This window comes from Eschrichtius robustus, chromosome 2, assembly GCF_028021215.1.
Source record: "Eschrichtius robustus isolate mEscRob2 chromosome 2, mEscRob2.pri, whole genome shotgun sequence".
In the NCBI taxonomy this organism is placed as follows: Eukaryota; Metazoa; Chordata; class Mammalia; order Artiodactyla; family Eschrichtiidae; genus Eschrichtius; species Eschrichtius robustus.
This window is the reverse complement of record NC_090825.1, coordinates 83,139,051-83,164,795: the sequence shown is the minus strand read 5'-3', so window position 1 is coordinate 83,164,795 and position 25,745 is coordinate 83,139,051. Positions and strand designations below refer to the sequence as shown.

General features: G+C 36.8%; 1 protein-coding gene across 9 annotated transcripts in view; it reads right to left on the bottom strand.

The window, feature by feature from the left end:
• Positions 1 to 25,745, bottom strand: part of PAM (peptidylglycine alpha-amidating monooxygenase) — a 296,746-nt gene that overhangs the window by 155,292 nt on the left and 115,709 nt on the right. For 8 of the 9 annotated variants that reach the window (XM_068535686.1, XM_068535687.1, XM_068535688.1 and 5 more), the window contains 2 exons: positions 8,422 to 8,866; positions 7,352 to 7,472 (listed from right to left, as the gene is read on the bottom strand). In XM_068535686.1, coding sequence (XP_068391787.1) covers positions 7,352 to 7,472; positions 8,422 to 8,510 — 210 coding nt within the window. In that variant the 5' untranslated portion in view covers positions 8,511 to 8,866. Of the gene's footprint in view, positions 1 to 7,351; positions 7,473 to 8,421; positions 8,867 to 17,299; positions 17,357 to 25,745 lie in introns of all 9 variants that reach the window. The other variant, XM_068535682.1, reaches the window with a different exon arrangement.

Here is a 25,745-nt window from a genome sequence, read left to right as displayed (position 1 = left end):
ATTTGCAGCTCTGAACTCAGATATATGACATGTTTAGATTATTCTCACAGTGGCAAACATTGTTAATAGTTCAACCATATGTTCCCTAAGTGGACATTAAATAGGTTTGAGTAAAAATAAAGATGAAGCATCATTATTTAAACTTAACAATTAGCAATGAGCTACATGAGACTTTAATTTGCCATTTACAAGATCCATTTAACATTTTTGTATTCTATTTATTTGTATAGTTGAGCCTTGCTGTTAAAACAAGGGGTGAATTATACAAATAAATACAACTTAAGAATTTGACATGTAGCATCCTAAATGATACCAATCCTGAACGTTCAAAAGAGAAAGTGGAAAAAACAAGTTAATGTGACGCAGCTAAGTAAACAAAAAAGGCCCTGGTAACCGTGCTTTCTAATAATCACAAAATTCTCTTTGCTGTTAGCTTCTCCATTGGTAAAATAGATAATATTACGTCCTCAGTTTGGGGAAGGGAAAGGGTACAGCATTTTAATCTCTTTTGTTGCTCTTTTTCCCAATCTTGGAATTTTATACACTTTACCTAAGTCTTCCTAAATAAAAGGCAAATACTAGTCCAGAATTTGGATATTTCTTGATTTCCCTTCTTCAATAACAAGATCACCATGCTCTTTCTATTTTTTCATAAAGGGAGAAAAAACTAAGAGCAGAGGAAAAAGAAACACTAAAAGCCGTAACTCATGGTCATTTTAAGACAATGACTTAATGGAACCAGTTTTCACTCATAGTCTATTTTTTCCTGCAACACAAACGCACTGGTGCAGGACTTGCTACTGGAGCCACCACTTCTGTCTTTCACACTCTCGGCCTCACAATTCTTAATATTTTCCAGACAACTTCTCGCAGTCAAATCCCATTAGCCATGTTTGTTCAAGTGTACAGATTGAATCAGAAGAGGTGTAGGGGCAGACAGGCCAGAGGACTAGAGAAGGTAAGAAGGAACGTGATTGCTAATCACACAGAGGTGGTCAGGGAATCCACGGGGGTTGCAAGTTCAAGCTCTGGAGTCAGGTGGGGATAGCCCCTGGCATTTCCCAGCAATCACCCAGCTGCTTTAGGAAGAGCTCGGATCCATCCTCTACAATGAGTATAATAGATAACCTACGGCTGATGCCCAGAAGGCTGGGGTTAATTTTCTCCTTTTGTGCAATGAGGCTTAAGCGGAAAGTCAAGCTGGCCTGTGAGGGGAAATGGAGAAATGGAAGTGTGGGGTGTCTCCCTTCCTTTAATTTTTGTGTCCAAAAGAAAAAAGAGTTTTTATTTTTTTAAAATGCAAATATTATTACATACTAATAACTAGAGAGGAGACAAGTAAATTACAAACCCCGAAGAACTGAAAATTATTCCAGTAAAGCCTCACTTTTCTGGGCTCCTTTCTAATTTTGTCCTGAATTTTAAGCACTAACTAGGGACACGTTTTTTTTTTCCCCGTAATGATTAAATTAAAAATATATAGATTTGGGACTTCCCTGGTGGCACAGTGGCTGGGAGTCCGCCTGCCAGTGCAGGGGACAAGGGTTCGATCCCTGGTCCAGGAAGATCCCACATGCTGCAGAGCAACTAAGCCTGTGCGCCACAACTACTGAGCCTGTGCTCTAGAGCCCGTGAGCCACAACTGCTGAGCCTGCGTGCCGTGACTGCTGAGGCCTGCATGCCTGGAGCCTGTGCTCCACAACAGAAGAGGCCACCGCAGTGAGAAGCCCACACACCGCAGCAAAGAGTAGCCCCCACTCGCCACAACTACAGAAAGCCCATGTGCAGCAACAAAGACCCAACGCAACCAAAAATAAATAAATAAAATTGATTCTTAAAAAAAAAAAATATATATATATATTTAACATGTTACAGTATCCCCCAAATCACCCATAAGGCAAACTTCTGTATAAGTGACTTTACATGAAAAAGTTTAATCAGCATTCTGAACATAAAATGAAAGCACCACAACAATTCTGCATTTACCTTGTGTATTACCTCTTTGATAAGCATATATCCTGAGGAAATGCTGTTTATAAGTGATGTTATGATAATAGCTTGATATTTTAAAACTGATTTCTTAAACTAGTGCAGTTAAGAAAAGCCTGTGAAAGCTGGGTTCTCATTATGTGGTTGTACATGCCTTGTGGAGGTAAGCGGACTTTCTCCCTTCTTCTGTTAGAAAACGAAAAAGTTAAAATATATTAGTAAACATTTTCTCATGGTTCTTCATTGGGGAGAAAAAAGCAAAGGGAAACATCGTGGGAAGCTCTTGAGAAAATTTTGTAGGGAGTATTTTGTTCATTCTGGTTTTATTTCAACGACTACATTCTTTCACCATTATTTTAAAATAAGTGACAACTTAAGGCTCTAATTTCAAGATTTTCAACTTGTTGCTCTGGGGTGTCTGATCTTTAAACTCAGAATTGTTCTATTTTCTTTCACTCCTGGTGATAGATATTTGTGCTTAGGAACACAGAGGAAGACCGCTTTCTGATTTTAAAGCATGATCTGTGACTCTTCAAAAGATAAATAAAGAATGAGACCATAATTTGCAAGAGGTTCAGAAAGGAAACAGTGTATTCCTTCATAGTTCTCAAATCGCTCCCAAAATAAGGGAGGAAAATGGCAGCCTAACACATTCTAATGGAAAGAAATTCAATTATTACATGGTTTCAAGTTATTAGGTTCAAGAGAAAATATTTAATTTTTGTAAAATTATATTTTTTACAAATTAGTTTACACTTGTAAATCCTTAAACCAAGACTGCAGAGAACCTATGTGGCACAAATAACAATTAAATAAAATGCTATGTAAACACAGGATTTGAAAGGGCTTGCACTAGATAAGAGTAATTTTTTAATAAGGTCAATGTACAAAGTCCTCAGCAAAGTGAGGAAATCTAGGCTGATTTCAAATAAATATAGAAAAAAGTTAAGGTTTCATACTTATGAAATTCCTTTTGATAACTTCTTTTCTAGGCATAAAAGATATATAAGAACTTTGAGAAAAACATATATCCATTCTCAGTGTTCATTCTCTGATCATAAGGGCTATTTTTAATGGAAATTACTTAAGAATAAGCACACTGAAAGATTTACTTCCTTGCTTACTTTCCCCAGGTTTCTTTTACCTCAGTTCATACTTCCTATTTTTCTACATTGGCCACCTTTCCTCTCCTTATTATGATGTCTTACCTTCTCCATGAAGTAATTACTGAAAGTAAAGGGCTGGCAATTTCTTTCTCATCTTAAGGCTCTTTCACATTTCCCTCAACACACAAAATAACAATGAATTCATATTTTATAAGAACTTAGCACATACAGGGCAACTGAACAATGCCACTGGTATTACCTTGCTCAGTCCTCAGAATAACCCTGGGTACGTACTATTGTTATTCTGTCTACAGATAAAGGAGCAGGACCAGCTAGTTAAGAAAATTCCTGAGTTGACACTACAAGAGCTGGGACAAAAATGCTGTCAGCCTGGTTCCAAAACCTACATTCTAGCCCACTAGATTTGGCTGATGTTGAGACAATATACTTTATGTAAAATCACTGTAATTATGTCTTATTTATTTTATTTTATAATCAAACCCCCATGGGATACTTAACACATCAAATTGATGATAGCACCTTACAATGACCATGAGCTGGCAGTTTATCAAATTATTTTGTTTGTTGATATGAGAGCTGGTGACAGCAAAAACCCACAGGGGCCCTTGGTTAGAAAGAAAATCAAATGAGGAAGAAAAAGTACTAAAAGAAAGAGTCTCAAAATATCACCACTTCAAGGCTCTGGATTTGAAGCCAGTGCCATCAGACACCAGATTCTACTTACTTTACCTCTATTCTAGGCTACTTAAAAGCTGCTTACTCTTCTCCCTAATCTTCCCAAAGCCTGAAAAACACTGATTAACAAGAAATTAATTAAAGAGGATGGAAATTACTTTTTAAAATTTCAAGTCAGAAGACAAAGAGTGAGCTCACTTTGAATATAAAATTGACGTTGCAACAGATAATAAACTACTTTCCCTAGGCTCTCCGAAGCTGGTTTAATGGGAGCAATTTTTTAAAAGGCTGCTTTGAAGCCTATGGTATGGCTGAATGGACTGCATCTCAGAGGTCTGACATGACTGGATATTCTTTGGTAAGACACCAATCTAGATCTGTATTCCATCAACAAAATTAGTTAGCTGTACTACCTGAATTATAGCTAAGGTTCTTTCCACCTCTACACTACATCTGCTTGTTTCGCTATCCAAGCCTACCGAACAATCTCAAGTTCCCCAAGGAAACCACTTAAATCAGATTCATTGATGCATCATTCGTTATTGCCAAAACTTAACATTTACTTTGGTCTGCCTCAATTAACAACTCAAGTTCTGGGTCCTCAGTTCCTTCCTTCCTTAACCTTTGTTGCTATTCTTGATCTTCTGCCATTAAAAAAAATACGTTTTAACTTCTCAAGGCCCTTCCTTGTTTCCATGTTTTCCTTATATGATTTTTTCTTATATGATTTTTTCAATGTTCTGGTCTTCATATTATAGTTATTCTTGATTTATTTTTCCTTTTTTTTTTGGTTGTTCTTTATCATTTTCTCCATGTTTTTTGGCCAACTGTTCTTATTCCTTTCCATCGTTTATTTCTGTCCTCTAATAGTTGTTTTTTCTTTCTTTCCTTGCCTTCTTAGCTCCTTTCCTCTTAAGGATCTGATTAAACTTAGTTTCATCTGCTTTTTAAGAAAAGAATACTTTCTTCACCAAAAGTATTCACACTATCACAGTTCTGGATCTTCCTCACTAAGAACACAGGGTTTAGGAGGAAAGGGTTTCTGGGGTTTCTGTATCCATCTCTTCCTGGGTACACTCAACAGGAGTATAATTACCACTTCTCATGAAGGTTTATGAGGTATATGACCTGTATGTCAGCCGGATCAAGTCAGTAAATACTCGTGGCATGTGGTCAATAGAAAGTGGTAGGGAAAGTGGAAGAAACATTCAACAACCAGTTCTGAGCTGACCAGACAGAACAAGGGAATCACTTACCCAGTTAGGCAGTTTCAGTTACAAGTCAGAGAAAACCCAACTTAATCTGGTTGAAACAAGAAAGGCTAACATAAAGGAAAACTGCCTAAGTAGCAATGTCAGCAAGAACCTCTATTCTTTCAGTCTTTCTGCATTGCCGTCTATGGTATTAGTTTTGTTCTAGACATGGCTCCTCTCATGAACTCAGCAGACCCTAGAACTACATGCCCTTTGCTCACATGCAACAAAAACATGCGTTCCCAGCAAAAGATTTGATTGGACTGGTCTAGGTCACACACCTTCTTCTCAACCAGTCACTGTGGAAGGAGGAGTGGTATGCAGTGATTTGCTAATCCTGGTCTATGTACTCTGCCTCTGGATCCTGGGTAGACAGCTCCAGGAACCACATGGTTTCAGAGAAGCAGCAATGAGGAACTGTATTCTGGGAAGGCAACCAGCAAATGTCCACTGCATGAGGCAAAGCTGAACGCAGCTAGTGCAAAATAACAAGCTGTAATTTACTAATTAATATATGTTCTTTTTTCCACAGAGTTATTTTGCTAATTATAAGATTATAAAAAAATGAGTTAACACATTTTACTTTATGAAAATAGAGTTCCTTTTCAGTCTTTTATAATCAATTCCTTTAGGACTCTTTCTGAGAATGTTCACCCCAACACAGTTACCTATTATTATTATAATAATTTAAATGTTTTTACTGTAAAATAAGAAGAAGAAACACAGTAATAACAAACTACAACAAATGATTATTTGAGAAAATAATGATATTCTTGTAGGAAAAGAGTGCTTAAAGACTAATTAGTGAATTTTTTTTTTTTAATATTTATTTATTTGGTTGTGCCGGGTCCTAGTTGCAACAGGCGGGCTCCTTAGTTGTGGCATGCAAACTCTTAGTTGCGGCATGCATGTGGGATCTAGTTCCCTGAACAGGGATCAAGCCCAGGCCCCCTGCACCACCAGGGAAGTCCCATGAATATTTTTAAAAAGTAATATAACGCCACTTTAAACAAATATACAGGAAAAATCACTTTTAAAAGTGAGAAGAGAAAGAAGAATCACATTTCATAAGTGAGCAACTATCATTGTTCTCTCCTATTCCCAATCTCATTATATCTCTTTTTACTAAGTACTAAATAAAGACCTTATAAAATTAAAGGCCAGGACACTAATAACTAAACATACAGAAAAGTAATTTGCCTGGTCATTTGTGGATGGGCAGGGGTGAGGAGGTGAGGGCCAATTTGACAACAGTAGTTATTTATAGATACTTAGACCATAAGCGGGTATTGTATTCAAATAAATGCCTGTCAATCCTTAGTCCTTCAAAAAGACCACGTGTATTTTCTTAGAGCTTCCGACTGTCAATTTCAAAAGAATTCTCCCCAATACACAGAATACCTTTATTTTCTCAGTACTTTAAAACAGAAGAAAGAAAAGAAAAATAGAATGTTGTTATCTGCAACAATGAGTCATCAGCCACTGCAGCTCTACAACACCCAGGTCTTCCCCTGTCTCTGCAGCCCTTCAGAAGAGGAAGACTATTTTTTTAATGACGCACATAAATCCCTGCACTGCCTGGCTGAAAAGCATAATTAATTCTGGCCTTTTTATGCTTAATGAAACACGTTGTTCATGTGACAGCAGTGGGTTTGAGCTTCTTGTGTATGCCTAAAATAGGGAAAGCCCTAGCAACAACCCAGTTCTACTCAAAATGCTGTGTAAGTCACGGTGGTATGAATTCTGCTACTACTTCAAAATATATCTCTTATGACAAGCAAATCACTCTAAAGAAAACTCACAATCAACCACCTGCATGAACAGTTTTTTTTTAACTTTTAAAAGTGTGGAATGTTTTATTTTTCGAATTCTTGGCAGTAAACACATGCTTTTATTTCTCAACTTGTGGCTGCGATAGAAGGGTATTTTAACAACCTAATCTCTTAGATGCAGCTGCTCAATATCATTTCCCTTTATTAGAATAATTTTTCATATTTTAATATACACTTACATGCTGCATTACGAAGGCTATTACTCCACTGAGAATTTCAAAACAGATTTTCAAGGTTACATTTCAAAACACAAATAATATGGGGAAACTTTTTAGAAAGAAATTTAACTGAAAAATTTACCTTAAAAATTTTACTCCTCTTTATAATATTCAATTATTCTAGCCCCATTTGAGGAGTCCTGAAAGCAAATGCCTACTTTTCAAACACGTTACTACTGCTGTAAATGCAGTTTCTTTGCTTTAATTATAGATTGTATACAGAACATGTGAATAATGAAATACAGAATTCCTCTCACCTGTTTGGGTGTAACCCCAGGCATGCGAATATCCAATGCAAAATCTGATGAATCAACAGGAATTACTGGTCTGGTGGTACCAAGACATTCATTAGAAAATGATCTGGTAGTTTCTTTAAACCTGAAAAAAGAAGACAATTTCAATATCCTTGAACATAATGGTATCTTACCTGGATGTGAGAAAGGGGAAAAGAAAAGGAATTCTATGACTTTAAAGATTGTTGATTTAGACCCAATGAAAAGATGTAATAACCACATAACATTCTATAATATTCTCAGAACTGCATTGTATAGTTCAAGAGCAATATATACCCAACTTGAGAGCAAAATATAATCAAAGCAACCTAGCAGCCTACATTTAAAACTTAATTCAATAAAAATTTGTCAAATATACATTTGTTTCTAGTTAATGAAAGTACAGTATAAATAAATTATCACAGGCCTGTCAATCCTCTAATGGCAGAAATATTAACTACAAGCCAGTAAGTGACTATTTTATGAATGTCCAGTATTACTAGTCAGCAACAAAAAACCAACAGTAATATTGCTAGGAGGTGGAGTTTTATGGGGGTGGGGGGAAGACTGTGATGTGAATTACAAATGTACAGGTGCATAAATATTTAACACGGTAATTATGAGGCGCGTGTATACAGCTCAATGTTTCCTCGTGGAGCTATTACAGTCCATGATCTGCTTCTCCCCACCAGTTACCTACCTTTATATTTTATTCTTCGGGCTGTTATAAACAAGAAGGCATTCAAGTCTAAACGACTATATCGTAGTTTCTGAAATATCTCCCCAAGAGGGAGTGATTAGTATTGGAGATCACAACTTCTAAGTGGAGTTTTGAAAGCCAGTGCAGCTTGGCTACAAAACAGTGGGCTTTTTCTGCAAGGGGGACTTTTACAAGAAGTTACTGTGCTAAAATTCCAAGTGATTTCAGCAAAGTTAATCAACCATGTATATTTCTCCAACACTCCGGTTCATAAGTGATTACATTTTTCAGCAGCATGCACAGAAACCATCCAAACAACATTTCGCCTGTTTAAAAACAAAAAACAAACACCCACCTCTTAAAGACAGAAAGTGGGCTTCTGAAACCCAAACAGCTGCTTTGAAAAACAAGGAGGAGAACTAGCAGGCGACGAAAGCCAGCCATGGCCACGCCGCTCCGGCCCCGCCGGGAGGACCCGGCAGCGCAGCGCTGGGCTGGGGCCGGCGGTCGGGCAGCGGCGCCGCCAGCAGCCACTACTTCATGGCCGGGGCGCGGCGGGCGTCCGGCGGCGGCCACACACCATCTGCCTGCGAGAGCTGCGAGGTGTCTGGATCAAGAGCCGCAGGCAGGACCCCGTGGGAAGGCGGTACTTTTGTCGGGTCCGCGAGCGGAAGCTCTCCTCCCTTCAGAGCTGCTTTCTGCCCTGGTGCTGGGGCTAGACGTGAGTGTTCCTTATCACTGGGGGATGACAGGGACTGTGAGGGATATCACACAAACCCGCGTCAGTCATCATTCAGAACCTGCAAAAATAGAAGCAGATAATGGATGACTAACACGTTACAGCGTTTGTGCTCAGCAAATCCCAGCTGAGGTTCTTCAATACATTAGTAGTTGCACAAGCTTGAGCCCAAGCCTGGTGAAAATGCTGGTCTGTTGATCTCCCTCCCCCAAGACCAGCCCCCAAGATTTCAAAAACCCCCATAGCCCCTGTTCTGCCTTTTCCTCTTTCCTCCTCCCTCACACCCACTCTCTCCTTTTCTCTCCTACTTCTTTACCCCTTTTACCTCACATCCACCCCAGGCTCGGGATTTCTTCTCCTTACTTCCTATGTCACTCCCTTCTATTATCAAAAATGCACTTAATACCTCTGCTGAATGTAAACAAAGATACTCACACAAATGATAGGCTAAGGCACAAGAAAAGGAAAAAAAGAAACTAAGGCACAGACAAAGCACTTGGATACAACAGTAATCAGAAAGAAAAAGACTTTGAGAACAAAGGCATGTTTACATATATGCATCACAGAGCTATAGATCCAAGGAGAAAGATACCCTCGGCCAAGAATGATCACCACAGAAGTAATCGCTGAAGTTCTCAGAATTACTTTAAAACAAATCAAAAATCTATAGCTAACACAATATATGAAATGTAAGCACCTACTAAAAAATCCTGCATCTAATATACAAAGTAATAATTCCTTACTTATAAGGCATGCCTCCCAAAAGATATTCTTTCCTGAATAAGGTTTGGAGACTTACAATGCAATGCAATTAGAAGCAGTAAGGAGAATCTCAGCTGGCTCCCACATGAATTTTATATACAAAGGATATGATCAAAATCTTTACATTAATATAAATGACAGGCCATATGGAACTAATGCAACATCTCAACATTTTGTCAAGAGGACTCAACTAGGCTAAATTTTAAAATATGTGCATTTAGACTTTACTCTTGTTTTGAATATATTTCAGACTATGTATCAAGTATGTACACTTTAGCAAGGTATTATTTTAAAATGTATCATTCACAATATAAAAATACATTCAAAGGAAAAGATGTCTTAAAGTTCTATTTTAATCTCTAATTATAAACATGATTTGGTGAATCACAAATAAATCCATTGGCCAGATGAACAACAGTAAGAAGCAAAAATCAGTAAGATCTTTAGAAGTGCTCCACAATAATAAGTTAGCCTCTAAATCATCCTCTGGAAATCACAAGATACTGAAGCTAATCTAAACAAAACAAAACAAAAAATCAAACAAAAACTAAGCTAAAACAAACAAAAAAGCATGACCTAAACTTTAAATCAGAAGAGTTCATGGTCATTGCTTTCTAGAAGAAACATACCTTACACCAAATATAAATAAAACATGATTGAATATCCAACCTATCCAAGGATGCTTGAGGCTCACCAGCAACCAAGGACCACAGTTAATTTACACAAGCAGTGACATTTTTAAAAGACTGATGACATTTGTTTGAACTTTCTCTTTGGCTTGCTATGTGAGCTTTCAGAACAAAAGCCTTTAGCTTTGTCTGAATCCTGTGGGTAAAGGAAAGAACTTACGGGGGAAGAGGAACAACTGGCCTGAAGGCTATGCTATTGCTTTTGTTTACAACAAAATATAATCCTGTAAAATGACAATGCTTAACATTCCCTGAAGTTCTTCTTTTTCTTTAAATATATGTGAAGAAGGGATTATATTTTATTATTTCATGCAGAACAGGATTCAAGGACAGTCCTTCTTCTAGTTGGCAGGGAGATTTGGTATTACACAAACACTTGAAAACAAATTTAGTATTAAAATTCTCTAACAGGAACACACCCTTAAGTACTAGCCTTTGAAAAAAATTCCACTTATCCCTCTGATTGATTTTATTACCTTTGATGTCCCTGAACCGCCCCCTAAAAGAAAAGGGAACTGAAGTTGTGGGTAAAAGCAAAGTTGCTATTTGTAGCCATGAACAGAACAAAAAAGGTCTTATAGAAATGAAAGCTAATTATGCTTTTTGCTTCTTGATGCCTTGTAAACTAAAGACAAAATACAAATCATCATATGAAAAAAAATCATGTCTAATCATTTCATTTATTTTACAATGACTGATAATTGAGGAATATATGTGTGTGTGTATGTATGTGTGTATATATATAATATTCAAACCTTAGTATTCTTGTTTAGGATAAAAAAATTCAACATAGATTTCCTTGAGATAATTCAAAAAAACATACTTAATTTCATATTTTGTACAAAATATTATATTTTGGAGTTTTATAAAATGAATAAAAGTAAAAGAGAATATAGTCTATTAAGGGAGATCCTCATCTTCTCACAAGTAATATAAGGTATGTTTAGAATGTATTATTCCTGTGAGAGTACTATAAAAGGGACTCAGGGAATTTTGAGGAGGGAAAGATCATTTCAATCTTCAAGAGGAGGGTAAGAAAAAAGAGAAAGGTAAAGCAGTCTTCAGCGGAAGAGGTGGTTCTGAGCAAGAGCTTGAGTGTGGTTGGGTTTCCGCTGTGAGAGACGAAGAGTGTGTATTCCAAGTGCAGGGCACGGGAGCCCAAATGGGGAGCAGAGAATGTTTGAAAAACGAGTAGTAAAGGTTCTGCCTCCTAGACTCAAGTGGCAGACCCAGATTTACTATTTTATTTGTAATACGAAGCAAATATTCTGTTTACACATTATAAATAAATTCTTAGTAAGAATGATGTATAGTTTACACCTGTACAAATATTAATTCCAGGAGCAGTAGTATTATGTAGTAAGTACAGCCTAGTACAGAGGACCATAAAACTCATTTGGCTTTTACCAAGTGAGCAGTCCATTCTTTTCCATTTTTATTTGAAAAAAGAAAAAAACCCAAAAAGATAGTTTAAATTTGTAATTGATCAAAGAATCAAATAAATATATTGGCCATTCAGTTATCGATTCATTTATCAACAAGAAAGAACCATTATAACATTGAGGATGACAGCTCGTAAACTGAAGAAAAACTGCCTGGACTCCTGGCTCCACCATTGACTAGCCCTGTGAAACTGGGCAAGTACTTAGCCTCTCTTTGCCTCAATTTTCTCATCTGCAAAATGGAAATAATCCTACCACCTATCTCATAGGCTTGTTACAAGGAATAAATGAATTCATATCCTTAGAACAACGCCAGACACATAATAAATGTTTGCTTTTACTGTTGCTGTAACAAATATCTACTGAATGCCTAGGACTATCTTAATGCTGGGAATGGTGATAATCAAGACAGATAAAGTTTCCACTCTTATAGAGATTACTTTCTAGTGGGGGAAAAAACAAATGAAAATAATGACCAAATTATTGATTTCATTTTCTTTCAAGGAGATTTTATGTGGTTTCCTACAATGACTTATGATTAAACTGATTAAAGAATGCATATCCATTCACTTAGAAATTCAACTCTAGGAATTTGTTCTTGGGCAAAAATAGAACAAGGGCACAAACATGTTTATGAGGATATTTACTAACATTGTTTATAATAACATATAACTGGATGTTTATAATAGCAAAGAACTGGAATCAATTTAAATGCCATCAATAAGAGATTGGTAAAATTTGGGGGGTGGTACCATACATCCCTTAAAAAAGGACAGGTGGGTCTATTTTTATAGGCGACGTCACATTCCATGACACATTGTTTTTTTTTTTATGTAATTTAAAAAAATGTTTAAACAATCTCAAACTTGTAGAACTGTTGCAAGTACAGTACAAAAAACTTTTTTTTCTTTAACCATTTGAGAGTAACCAATTGCTGACCTGATGTCTCATCACCCCTGAATTCTTTAGTGTGTAATTCCTAAAGTATATCTACTACATAACCACAATACAATCATCAAAATATTCACATTGACACATTACCATCATCTAATCCTCAGTCTCCAAACTTTGCCAGCTGTCCCAATAGTATCCCTTACAGCAAAAGAATCAAGTTCAGAATGGACAATTGCATGTAAAGTTGTCACGTCTCTATTTAGTCTCCTTCACTCCAGGACAGTTTCTGTCTTTAACTTTTATGCCCTTGACTCTATTGAAGATTGCAGGCCAGTTATTTTGCAGAATGCCTCTCAATTAGTGTTTGTTTTCTGCTTATTAGGACTAGATTCAGGTTGTGCATCTCTGGCAGGAATATCACAGAAGTAACGCTGTGTTCCTTTCACTGCATCTGTATTAGTTGCCCATAGCTGCATATCAAATTACTCCAAAACTTAATAGTTGAAAACAATAAACATTCTCTTGCATAGTTTCTGTGCATCGGGTAAAAAAGTAGCTTAGCTGGGTGATTCTCTCATGAGGTTTCAAGCAAGATGTTGGCAATGGCCGCAGTCATCTGAAGGATTGACTGGGGCTGGAGAATTTGCTTGCATGATGGCTCACTCACAAGGCTGGCAAGTTAGTGCTGGCTGTTGGCAAAAACAACATCTCCTCACTATGTGGCCCTCTCTCTAGGGCTGCTTGAATGTCTTTACAACATGGCAGCTGGCTTCTCCCAAAGTAAGCAATATTTTTTGGGACTAAGCATCAGAAGTCACATACCATCACTTCTATAATATGCTATCCATTACACAAGTCGGCCAAACTCAGCATGGATGAAGACTACCCCAGGGCATGAATACTAGGAGATGAGAAGCCGGCTACCACAGCATCTTATTAGGTGGCTTGCAATTTTGATTTGTCACACTACTGATGATGTTAACTTTGATCATATAATTAAGGTGACATCTTCCAGGCTTTTCCACAGTAAAGTTACCATTTTTCCCTTTTTAATTAATATTTTTTGGTGGAGAGGTTATTTATTGACTTATAAATATTCCATTTCTCATCAAACTTTCATTTTATTCATTTACTTATTATACCATAATGGACGCAAAGTTTCTTATTTTATTCAGTGGGTTTTAATCTGTTACTAACTTTATTTACTTCACTTACTTTGATGCTCAAATTATCTCCGTTGTGACTCCTTTAAGCTAGCTTTTGTGTCCTTTTGACATGTCCCATCATCCTTTGAGCACTTCCTTGCTTTTTGTGTCCTCTCTCATCTGGGCTCAAAACCCTCCACCAGGCCTTGCTTTTTGTGTTTTTCATTCCACTTGGCCTTTGCTGACACCTTACACTGGGCTGCCTACACACATGGATGCCCTCCTCACCCTGCTTGGGCCATGACATCCCATGCCAGGCCACCCGTCCTGAACGCCTATCTTGCTCTGCCCCACATAGCAGCTCTAGGACTGAATTTTTCAGGAAGAGAAAAGAAAGACATTAACTTTAAAAAATCAAATTATAGAACAGTATACACATGTATTTAAAATTCTGAAGTAATATAACTCAATTAGATTTCCAATGGTCTTCAGTGGGAATAGGTTAAAAAAAAAAACAGAGGGGGGGATGTTCACTGTCCATTTACATGCTTTTGCAGTCTTTTAACTTTCACAAGCTTATATTACTTTTGTAACCAGAAGAAAATAGGGATATTTATGCACATACATATTTATATTTAAAATACTGAATATGATTCCACAGATTTCAATTTATGTGTTAATTTCTATCTGAGTTTAGGTTGTGTTTTGAAATATAACTAACTCTCCTTCTTTTCCTTGGCAAGAACTTTACAAACTAAATTTTATGGTAGTTATAGCTGTAATGCAGAGTTCCTCAAGCTCAGCACTAGCAACATTTTGAGCTGAATAATTCTCTGTTGCAGAGGACTGTCTTGTTCATTACAAGATGTCTAGCAGCATCTGTGGACTCTACCCACTAGATTCCAGTTGCACTCCCTGCAGTGTGACAACCAAAAATGTCTCCAGACATTGCCAAATATCTTCTAGAAGGTCAAATCAAAAATCGCCCTTGTTGAAAACCATTGTTGTAATATGGTTCATTAAGATAAAGCTTAATTTAAATAAAATGATATAATTACACCTGAATCATTGTAAATCAATTATACTTCAATTTTTTAGGTGATATAATTTCTTCAAATACATATAATGAGATATAAATGGATTTTTTGGGTTTTTTTATAAATTTATTTTTATTTATATTATTTATTTTTTTGGCTGCGTTGGGTCTTCGTTGCTGCATGCGGGCTTCAGTAGTTGTGGCTCGTGGGCTCTAGAGCACAGGCTCAGTAGTTGTGGTGCACAGGCTTAGTTGCTCCATGGCATGTGGGATCTTCCCAGACCAGGGCTCAAACCTGTGTCCCCTGCATTGGCAGGCTGCACCACCAGGGACGTCTCTGTAGATTGATTTTAAAATTTATTTATTTTCATTTATTTTATGGCTGTGTTGGGTCTTTGTTTCTGTGCGAGGGCTTTCTCTAGTTGTGGCAAGTGGGGGCCACTTCATCGCGGTGCGCAGGCCTCTCACTGTCGCGGCCTCTCTTGTTGCGGAGCACAGGCTCCAGATGCGCAGGCTCAGTAGTTGTGGCTCACGGGCCCAGCCGCTCCGCGGCATGTGGGATCCTCCCAGACCAGGGCTCGAACCCGTGTCCCCTGCATTGGCAGGCAGATTCTTAACCACTGCGCCTCCAGGGAAGCCCCTGTAGATTGATTTTAAAAAGTGCTTGCAGGGACTTCCCTGGTGGTGCAGTGGTTGAGAATCCGCCTGCCAAGGCAGGGGACACGGGTTCGAGCCCTGGTCCGGGAAGATCCCACATGCCACGGAGCAACTAAGCCCGTGCGCCACAACTACTGATCCCACGTGCCGCAAATACTGAAGCCCATGCACCTAGAGCCTGTGCTCCGCAACAAGAGAAACCACCGCAATGAGAAGCCCGTGCACCGCAATGAAAAGTAGCCCCTGCTCGCCACAACTAGAGAAAGCCCACGCGCAGCAACAAAGACCCAATGCAACCAAAAAAATAAGTAAAATTTTAAAAAAGATTCCACGTTAAAAATAAATAAATAAATAAATGAATAAAAATTGCTTGCAAATATGGAACTTCTAAAGAATGGGAAAAGAATATTCATAACAGCAAGTAACATTTATCGACTTATATGCCAGGTGTTGACCTTATGCGTTATTATCTCACTGAATTCTTATGACTTTTAAGTACCAGTTATCATTCCCATTTTATAGATAACAGATCTAAAGCTTAGGAAAATTAATTAACTTGCTCTGGTTACACAACAGTAGAGTAGGGATTTAAATCCTGGCTTGCAGCCTCCAGAATCTATCCTCTTAACGCATATTCTTCAACATAAAACAAACTCTCTACATTCTTAGGGGATGTTTTCTTCAAGTTCAACAAAAAGCAAGTCCTCTGAATATCATTTTATTGTGAAGTAACAACAGCCAATGTTATCGAGCAATTACTATATGCCAGGCACTGTACTAATAAGCACTATATATAGATTAGCTCATCTGAATCCTTACAGCAACTCTATGAAATTTGTACCATTATCATTCCCACTTTACTGAAGTGAAAACTGGACACACAGAGTATTGGTAACTTGCCCACGGAACACAGCCAAAATATAAACACAGGCAATCTGATGTCACAGTTAAAGCCCTCACCTACTCAGCAATAAATGTAACCTAGTCTCTTTTTTCATTCATGTATTAGGAAGCATTAACATTTCCTCTACAACCTTACAAACATAACTCATTTAGCTAACTCAGAAAGAACAAATTGAAGATCTATGACAAGGGTCTAAATCTAGTCCCCAAAGTAGATTTTGTTTGGCTTGCAAGAATTTTTCCTAACTCTTCCCTTGAATTTGAATTCTGAGTAAACATTTCAAAATGAAAAGATTTCACATAAAAAGTGTCTCTTGAAGAGTTGTAAAAAATCTGGCATCACTGGACCCATATCTCCACATGGGAACAATTAGTCCCCTCTGCTCCCTACGTATTCCCAGATCCTGAGGCCAAGGGTACTTGTTTTAACTGACACTCAACACTAAGGTGCAGTTTTGTCTGTCCAATTGTTTTGTTGTCGTTTTTTTACATCTGGCCAGTTTTCCTCATTAACATTACTAGCTATACCCTAAAGTCATTTGTGTTGTGACCCCAGAGGTGCACCCTTTCTTTATGTAAGAAGGTAAACTTCACCCTACACATACATAGCATAGCGTTGGCCACACTCAGATATACTAAGTTGTTACTTCTTTTCTTTCCTTTTCTCTTCTTTCCTTTCCTTTCCTTTTCTTCCTTTCTCTGTTTTTTAAGTCTCTCTTTTAGCAAGGCACACGAAATTGAGCGGCATTTTCTGCACGTGGGTTTGTTTGGGATTCATCTCTTCTAACAGGTAGTCAATTTGAAGTATTCTTCCCTTGTTAAGTCAAAATTGGCTGGGTACCTATTAGAATATATAATGTTAAACAATCTCAGGGGTACCATTCAGCATATGATTCTACTGCAATAAGAACTTGCCAACGGTAACAAATTTTATTTATTTATTTTTTTGGTTGCCATGATCCGTACCAGATGGCCTTTAAATATGTCCATTAGTCATCAAATTGCTCAGTCCTGTAAATATTTCTGTGGGGGAAAAAACAAGAGACATTATTCTTAATTAAGTTTCTCAACTTTGACTAATTCAAATGTTACTTCATAACACATGAATCTAAATTCAGTGCTAGCATATTTTAATGTAAGATAAAACAGATCTCTGTGTTCCAATCAGCACACATCCTTTCGTTCTAAGGATGCACTGGAAGTTCTCAAGAGACTAGTGCACTGCACAGGAGAGCATTAACCGTTACTGATGATGTCAGAGAGGTAGAACGGCTCCTTTGCATGTGACTCATTTACCCATCAGTATCTTTTTTAATTTATAAACGTGACAAAGAATTCAGTTTCATAAGTAGAGCACAAAACACTTCTGCAGCTATGGCTGCCTTCTCCTTTAAATATTCTTGTTGAGTTGGGGGCGCAGGCCACAAGCCTGGTCCTGCAGTCATTTAGCAAGGTGGGGGTTTCTGTCCTAACTCATGGAGCAAGTCAGAGATGAGGGCCTGAACTTATAGGCTATCTCCATAATATGCCAATTCAAAAATTAATAAACTCTCTTCTTCCTCTTCAGTGAAGTTTTTGAGGAACTGGTTTGAAACTAATATCCAAGACTTGACTACATTTCAAAAGTCTGTTTTTTTTTTTTTTTTAATGAAGTATGAATCACTGGCTGATTTAAGTACTGAAAGATCTTTCCATTACCTTTGTAATGCTTCCTTTGTGGGTCTGTGCATTATTATTTTCTGCTATTTTCAAGAGGAAGTTGTTATAGAATGAAGGATGGAAGGGTGCCACATTTAAGAGCAAATATTCAGTGCCAGGCACTGGGCTTGGATGGATGTGGTCACAAGGCGGGGATCTGCCTTTCCTTCCGTCTTTCTTGCAACTAATCAACATATTTTTTAATGAGATGTCCTCTTTTGTAGGGATTTTTTTTTTCCTGTTTATACTTCCACATCCTTAGGCAGAGTTATTCCTGAAGCATTTCAATACATATTTTGTTAAATGCCTCCCTATGACTTCAGAGGCAGGAGTTATTAACTACACATGAACGTGGCTCAGATCCAGAACATGCAGTTACAAAATAAATATCCTCTTTCTTGATAAGTAAAATCTACAGGAAATGTCGATTTTCACTCCAAAATTACACTGAACTTTATCTTTAGTGTCGTGTGTTGTTCACATAGAAGCATTTTCTCCCATAGCAGAATCAAATTTTCAAGTGATTCTTATGTTTTCCATTTCAAATGCTCAAATACTTACAGTAAAATGCCCATAAACATACTCCTTGCTATAATAAAAGTTTTGGTATCCTTGTCTTTAAGCCTCTCAGCTGTATAATTATAGTACTTAAAGTGGAATCTACAATCATATAATGTTATTGTATAATTGAAAAACTTATGGGAAATTTTCCTAAAGATCATGAAAGAATGTTAAAACATTCTCTCATTTATATAATTCTGTTCAACTGAGTTTACAGTAACCTAGAGGGCTGCTATAAAATATACACTATACACTGCCCCCTCAATCCATCTCAACTATATAATTTGAAAGCCATTAACAAAAGAAACACAGTTGCTTAAAAACATTTTAATGTTTTTTATTTTGGGGTATACAAGCTATACTAAAATACAGCTTAATCATAACAAGACTATTTGAATTTTTAAATATGCAATTCAGCATTGAAAGAAGTACGATGTACTGAGTAGCTTATATTCAAATATTTTAACTTCTCATCTATAATAATAACAGTTTTCTTTGATCAGTGTCCCCAGACTCTCCATGAACTATCAATTCAGAGCTTCATAATTTTCTTCTGGCTCAAAAGGATCAAAGCATTCTTATGTTTGTTAGAAGTCTTTGATACTGCTGCAAAAACAGGTGGTGAATTTATTTCATAGTTATTAAACTGTTTCTTGCTGTCTTGAGCTTAGGAAGAAGTGGTTTATTTTAACAAGGTGCTTACAGACTGGCTTTCCCTTCCCCAGTTTTTAATCTTCTTTACAAGGTTTCCCACAGTGATGTGCACTACACCCTGGAAATGAAATAAGAGCTGAAAAAAAGATGAGGGCCATGATCCTCTGGGTGTGAGAGAAAACACAGGATGCCGTCCCTGTCGTATCAGTCCAAGGAAGTGAGGCCCAAGCAAGCCCAGTAGACCTTGCTCACCTTCCATCTCCATTACTGAAGTTATATGACCTAACCTTGAGTTTTATCAATAAAAAAAGTTGAATTTTTAATAACAATTATCATTGAAGAGTTAGGGGGAAAAAGCATTGAAACCCCCAAATTTAAACACTCTTTCTAACATTAAAAGAGCAAAAACAGTAATTCTATACATGATACAAAGGATCACGAGAGATTACTACAAGCAACTATATGCCAATAAAATGGACAACATGGAAGAAATGGACAAATTCTTAGAAAAGCACCACCTCCAAGACTGAACCAGGAAGAAATAGAAAATATAAACAGACCAATCACAAGTAATGAAATTGAAACTGTGATTAAAAATCTTCCAACAAACAAAAGCCCAGGACCAGATGGTTTCACAGGCGACTTCTATCAAACATTTAGAGAAGAGCTAACACCTATCCTTCTCAAACTCTTCCAAAATATAGCAGAGAGAGGAACACTCCCAAACGCATTCTATGAGGCCACCATCACCCTGATACCAAAACCAGACAAAGACATCACAGAAAAAGAAAACTACAGGCCAATATCACTGATGAACGTAGATGCAAAAATCCTCAACAAAATACTAGCAAACAGAATCCAACAGCGCATTAAACGGATCATACACCATGATCAAGTGGGGTTTATCCCAGGAATGCAAGGATTCTTCAATATACGCAAATCAATCAATGTGATACACCATATTAACAAATTGAAGGATAAAAACCATATGATAACCTCAATAGATGTAGAAAAAGCTTTTGACAAAATTCAACACCCATTTATGATAAAATCCCTCCAGAAAGTAGGCATAGAGGGAATTTACCTCAACATAATAAAGGCCTTATATGACAAACCCACAGCCAACATCATTCTCAATGGTGAAAAACTGAAACCATTTCCTCTAAGATCAGGAACAAGACAAGGTTGCCCACTCTCACCACTATTATTCAACATAGTTTTGGAAGTTTTAGCCACAGCAATCAGAGAAGAAAAAGAAATAAAAGAAATCCAAATCGGAAAAGAAGTAAAACTGTCACTGTTTGCAGATGACTTGATACTATACGTACAGAATTCTAAAGATGCCACCAGAAAACTACTAGAAATAATCAATGAATTTGGTAGAGTAGCAGGACACAAAATTAATGCACAGAAATCTCTTGCATTCCTATACACTAATGATGAAAAATCTGAAAGAGAAATTAAGGAAACACTCCCATTTACCATTGCAACAAAAAGAATAAAATACCTAGGAACAAACCTACCTAAGGAGACAAAAGACCTGTATGCAGAAAACTATAAGACACTGATGAAAGAAATTAAAGATGATACCAACAGATGGAGAGATATACCATGTTCTTGGATTGGAATAATCCACATTGTGAAAATGGCTATACTACCCAAAGCAATCTATAGATTCAACACAATCCCTATCAAACTACCAATGGCATTTTTCACAGAACTAGAACAAAAAATTTCACAATTTGTATGGAAACACAAAAGACCCCGAATAGCCAAAGCAACCTTGAGAAAGAAAAACGGAGCTGGAGGAATGAGGCTCCCGGACTTTAGACTATGCTACAAAGCTACAGTAATCGAGATAGTATGATACTGGCACAAAAACAGAAATATAGATCAATGGAACAGGACAGAAAGCCCAGAGATAAACCCACGCCACCTATGGTCAACTAATCTATGACAAAGGAGGCAAGGATATACAATGGAGAAAAGACAGTCTCTTCAATAAGCGGTGCTGGGAAAACTGGACAGCTACATGTAGAAGAATGAAATTAGAACACTCCCTAACACCATACATAAAAATAAACTCAAAATGGATTAAAGACCTAAATGTAAGGCCAGACACTATCAAACTCTTAGAGGAAAATACAGGCAGAACACTCTTGACATAAATCACAGCAAGATTCTTTTTGACCCACCTCCTAGAGAAAGGGAAATAAAAACAAAAATAAACAAATGGGACCTAATGAAACTTAAAAGCATTTGCACAGCAAAGGAAACCATAAACAAGATGAAAAGACAACCCTCAGAATGGGAGGAAATATTTGCAAATGAAGCAACTGACAAACGATTAATCTCCAAAATATACAAGCAGCTCATGCAGCTCAATATCAAAAAAGCAAACAACCCAATCCAAAAATGGGCAGAAGACCTAAATAGACATTTCTCCAAAGAATATATATAGATTGCCAACAAACATAAGAAAGGATGCTCAACATCACTCATCATTAGAGAAATGCAAATCAGAACTACAATGAGGTATCACCTCACACCGGTCAGAATGGCCGTCATCAAAAAGTCTACAAACAATAAATGCTGGAGAGGGTGTGGAGAAAAGGGAACCCTCTTGCACTGTTGGTGGGAATGTAAATTGATACAGCCACTATGGAGAACAGTATGGAGGTTCCTTAAAAAACTAAAAATAGAATTCCCATATGACCCAGCAATCCCACTACTGGGCATATACCCTGAGAAAACCATAATTCAAAAAGAGTCATGTACCACAATGTTCATTGCAGCACTATTTACAATAGCCCAGTCATGGAAACAACCTAAGTGTCCATTGACAGATGAATGGATAAAGAAGATGTGGCACATATATACAATGGAATATTACTCAGCCATAAAAAGAAACGAAACTGAGTCATTTGTAGTGAGGTGAATGGACCTAGAGTCTGTCATACAGAGTGAAGTAAGTCAGAAAGAGAAAAACAAATACCGTATGCTAACATATATATATGGAATCTAAAAAGAAAAAGAAAAATCGTTCTGAAGAACCTAGGGGCAGGACAGGAATAAAGATGCAGACATAAAGAATGGAATTGAGGACATGGGGTTGCGGGGGGAAGGGTAAGCTGGGACAAAGTGAGAGAGTGGCATGGACATATATACACAACCAAATATAAAATAGATAGCTAGTGGGAAGCAACCGCATAGCACAGGGAGACCAGCTTGGTGCTTGGTGCTTGGTGACCACCTAGAGGGGTGGGATAGGGAGGGTGGGAGGGAGATGCAAGAGGGAGGGGATATGGGGATATATGTATATGTATAGCTGATTCACTTTGTTATACAGAAGAAACTAACACAACAATGTAAAGCAATTATACTCCAATAAAGATGTTAAAAAAATACAATAAAAAACAAAAAAACAGTAATTCTGTCATTCAGCAAAAATAGAACTAAAATCTTAACCTATATCATTTGAAATATGTGCCACTAATCAGGAATAACAATTTATGTTTCAAGGGAATTACCACTGTTACGTCAAGATTATTAGGAAATATTTTCTGGGTACTGGCACTGACAGGTATTTTATGTCATGGCTCAGGTTTGTGTTGCACGACTTAAGGAAACTATATAGAGGCAGATTTGTAGAACCAACAGCCCAAAGAAATTAGCAGTGGAGGTAAATAACACGCATTCATATTCCAAAAGCAGTTAGACATTTTCTTAGAACAAACAAATATAAAATGGTAGACCCAACTAGGTGCTTGGGATTTAAATAAGACAAACGGATTCTTATTAGTAATACTTGCCTATCTCTTTATAGGAGTATTGACAAGAAATGTAACTTATTGTTGCTAAAGCATTTTAAAGATGAAATGTGCTATATGACTACTAAGTACTACACAAGTACTAACTGCTAAATGAGTAATCAGCTTTACTACTCTTTACTTGATTCTACTGAATTTAATATTTATTCCTAAATAGAGGAATTATGTGAATTACCTTTGATTCTTTTGAAAAGCATTTTTTTTAGTTTTTGAAATGGAATTTTTAAAGTCAGTATATAAGCATTAATTTTACTTTTTAAAAGTTTTGCTTCCCATTATGATGAATTTCTATTATCCTAAGACTAAATCTCTCAAACAGTGAAGAAGTCATGCAGATACCAAAACTTGGATCATTATACAAGTAACTCATGGCAATGTGTAAAATTCTATTGATAAAGCAAACAATGTACCTTCGGTCCAGTAATTCCACCAAAAGACTGTTACCTCTTTTGAAATGACATATTCCTAAAGATTTGGTAAAAATAGAAACCAAACAGAAAAATAGGACCTTAAGCCTTTAAATATACTATTCATAAAAGTACAAAAGGTGTAGATTTAGTAGTGATTATTTATTGTTACTTAAAAATACATAAAGGTCAACATCAAACCTTTTTAAATTCCTTTAACAAAATAAAACTATAAAATAATCAGTGGTTCCTATAACAGCCCAGAGGTATATCAGAATATCCTTGAAAGAAGCTGGCCATTTTATCTTTCAATATGATTTTCAGGGAAATTTATGTCTCTATCAATGCATTCAAAATTAATGGCCCATGTTTGACCGGCTGGTGATTTCCACTATCATAGTGGCCGGCAGATGACTGCTTCATTGATTCAGGGATGGATACCAACTGGGAAGGCAGCTTCTAGATTGGTCACCCTGGCTTACATCTAGCAAAATACTGTACTGATTACTGCTCTTTTGGCATGGTGGAAAATTGTATTCTATTTCATGATTTCTTCATCAATGATTAAAGAAAAGATAAGTTGAATGGCAGAGATGAAAGAATGATATTGTTAAATATGAGTGGAGTTATTCAAACATAATAGAAAAATGTGCTTTAAATTATTTGATCAATTAAGTTAAGGTTAAAAAAATAAGGTAAAACTTCTTCCTCCATAAATAATAATATAGCACTAACATATGCTGTCTTTGTTTTAACTAGGCCACAGATTTGTTTTAAGATAATTTTAAAAAATACTATTAACCGTTTCATTCTGATTTAGCTGAATTAACATTTTAAGATGGCCTACTTTATTTCTTGTTCCTGAAACTTTGTAATTATCTCCTTCTCTTTTTATAAAATATCAAAAATTTTCTTGCTACCAAAGAGGTCAACATCTTTTATCAGTAAGTTTTATCTTAACCAAATGCTAATTTTCAAATCAGAAAAATAAATGGATTAAGCAGTATTAATTTGCCAAAAAAGAGAATAAAACTGTGATAAAATTTCCCTTTCATTTTGATATTTAAATCACTATCAGTATTACATTATAATGAGATAAAGGTTCATTAAGGCAGCCTTTGTTATGTAAAAACACAACACACTAGAGGGGAAATTCTTCACTGAGTTACAATTATCCTCCAAGGTATATAGCAAATGAGATATCATTAAAATATTTTAGTTTAATTATGCAATGTGTTCCAATACATAATCAAAATACATATGCACACAACCTAAGCATTTTACTCACTTCTGAAACCTGAATTTTTCTCCTAATGAGAAAGTCAACGTTAATAAAATTATAGAAAAATTCTAAGGAGAAGCAATCACACTTTTATGTACATAAAACGGTATTTCCTAAACTAATTGGAGAGGGCATCTGATTACTGAGCAGAATTCTCCCCACACATACAGTTTCAGTTTCTCTCAATCCTACATTCCTATTGCTCCACACCAATCCAATCAGTACATTATTCTGCTTTTTGTTTTCCCCCAAATGAAACCCGATATTTTGAGTCTCCTGTCCCCTCACATTTTCCCCACAAATTAATTTATTTGAATCTGAGACCTAATGGTAGTCAATGGTTACTCCTGCTCTTCTTTCCACCCGTACATTTCTTTTTTCTCTATTCTTCCTATCAAAATTTCCCAAGAGTATGATTTGTGTAGGGCACTGTATCTGCTGTAACAGAGACACACCTCAATTGCCCACAGCTGGGTGGCACAGGAGTACTGTGCACCCAACGGCCATGTGACTTCCTTTAACCAATGAAAGGGGGACAGAAGTGAATTGTGTCCATCCAAGCTGACGTTTCAAAAGCCACTGCTAGTTCACCACACTCAGTTTTCCTGTTTCCTTCTATGTTACCCATGTGTCTTCTACTCAGTGACTGGTTATGTTCAGAGACAGACTACTTTCATCAGCCTGAATCCAAACACTCCCTGAGGAAGGCAGAAGGCAAAAGAAGGAACAGTCCCCCTCACAGGGACTTGAATTTAGAAACTGTCCAAAGATGTACATGAAAAGACAATGTTAAAGCAGAAGAACTAGATAACTCTAATGGGCAAATTTAATTACTTCCCAGCTACTCAGCGGGATGGAGGGTTATGAAGTTTATACGAGTTACAGAGAAAAAGGGTTGTGAATTTCAATATACACTCCCATGCCTACACCTACCCAAGGCATTATGTTTGTGAAAGCCTCATATTCATCTCCACTTAGAA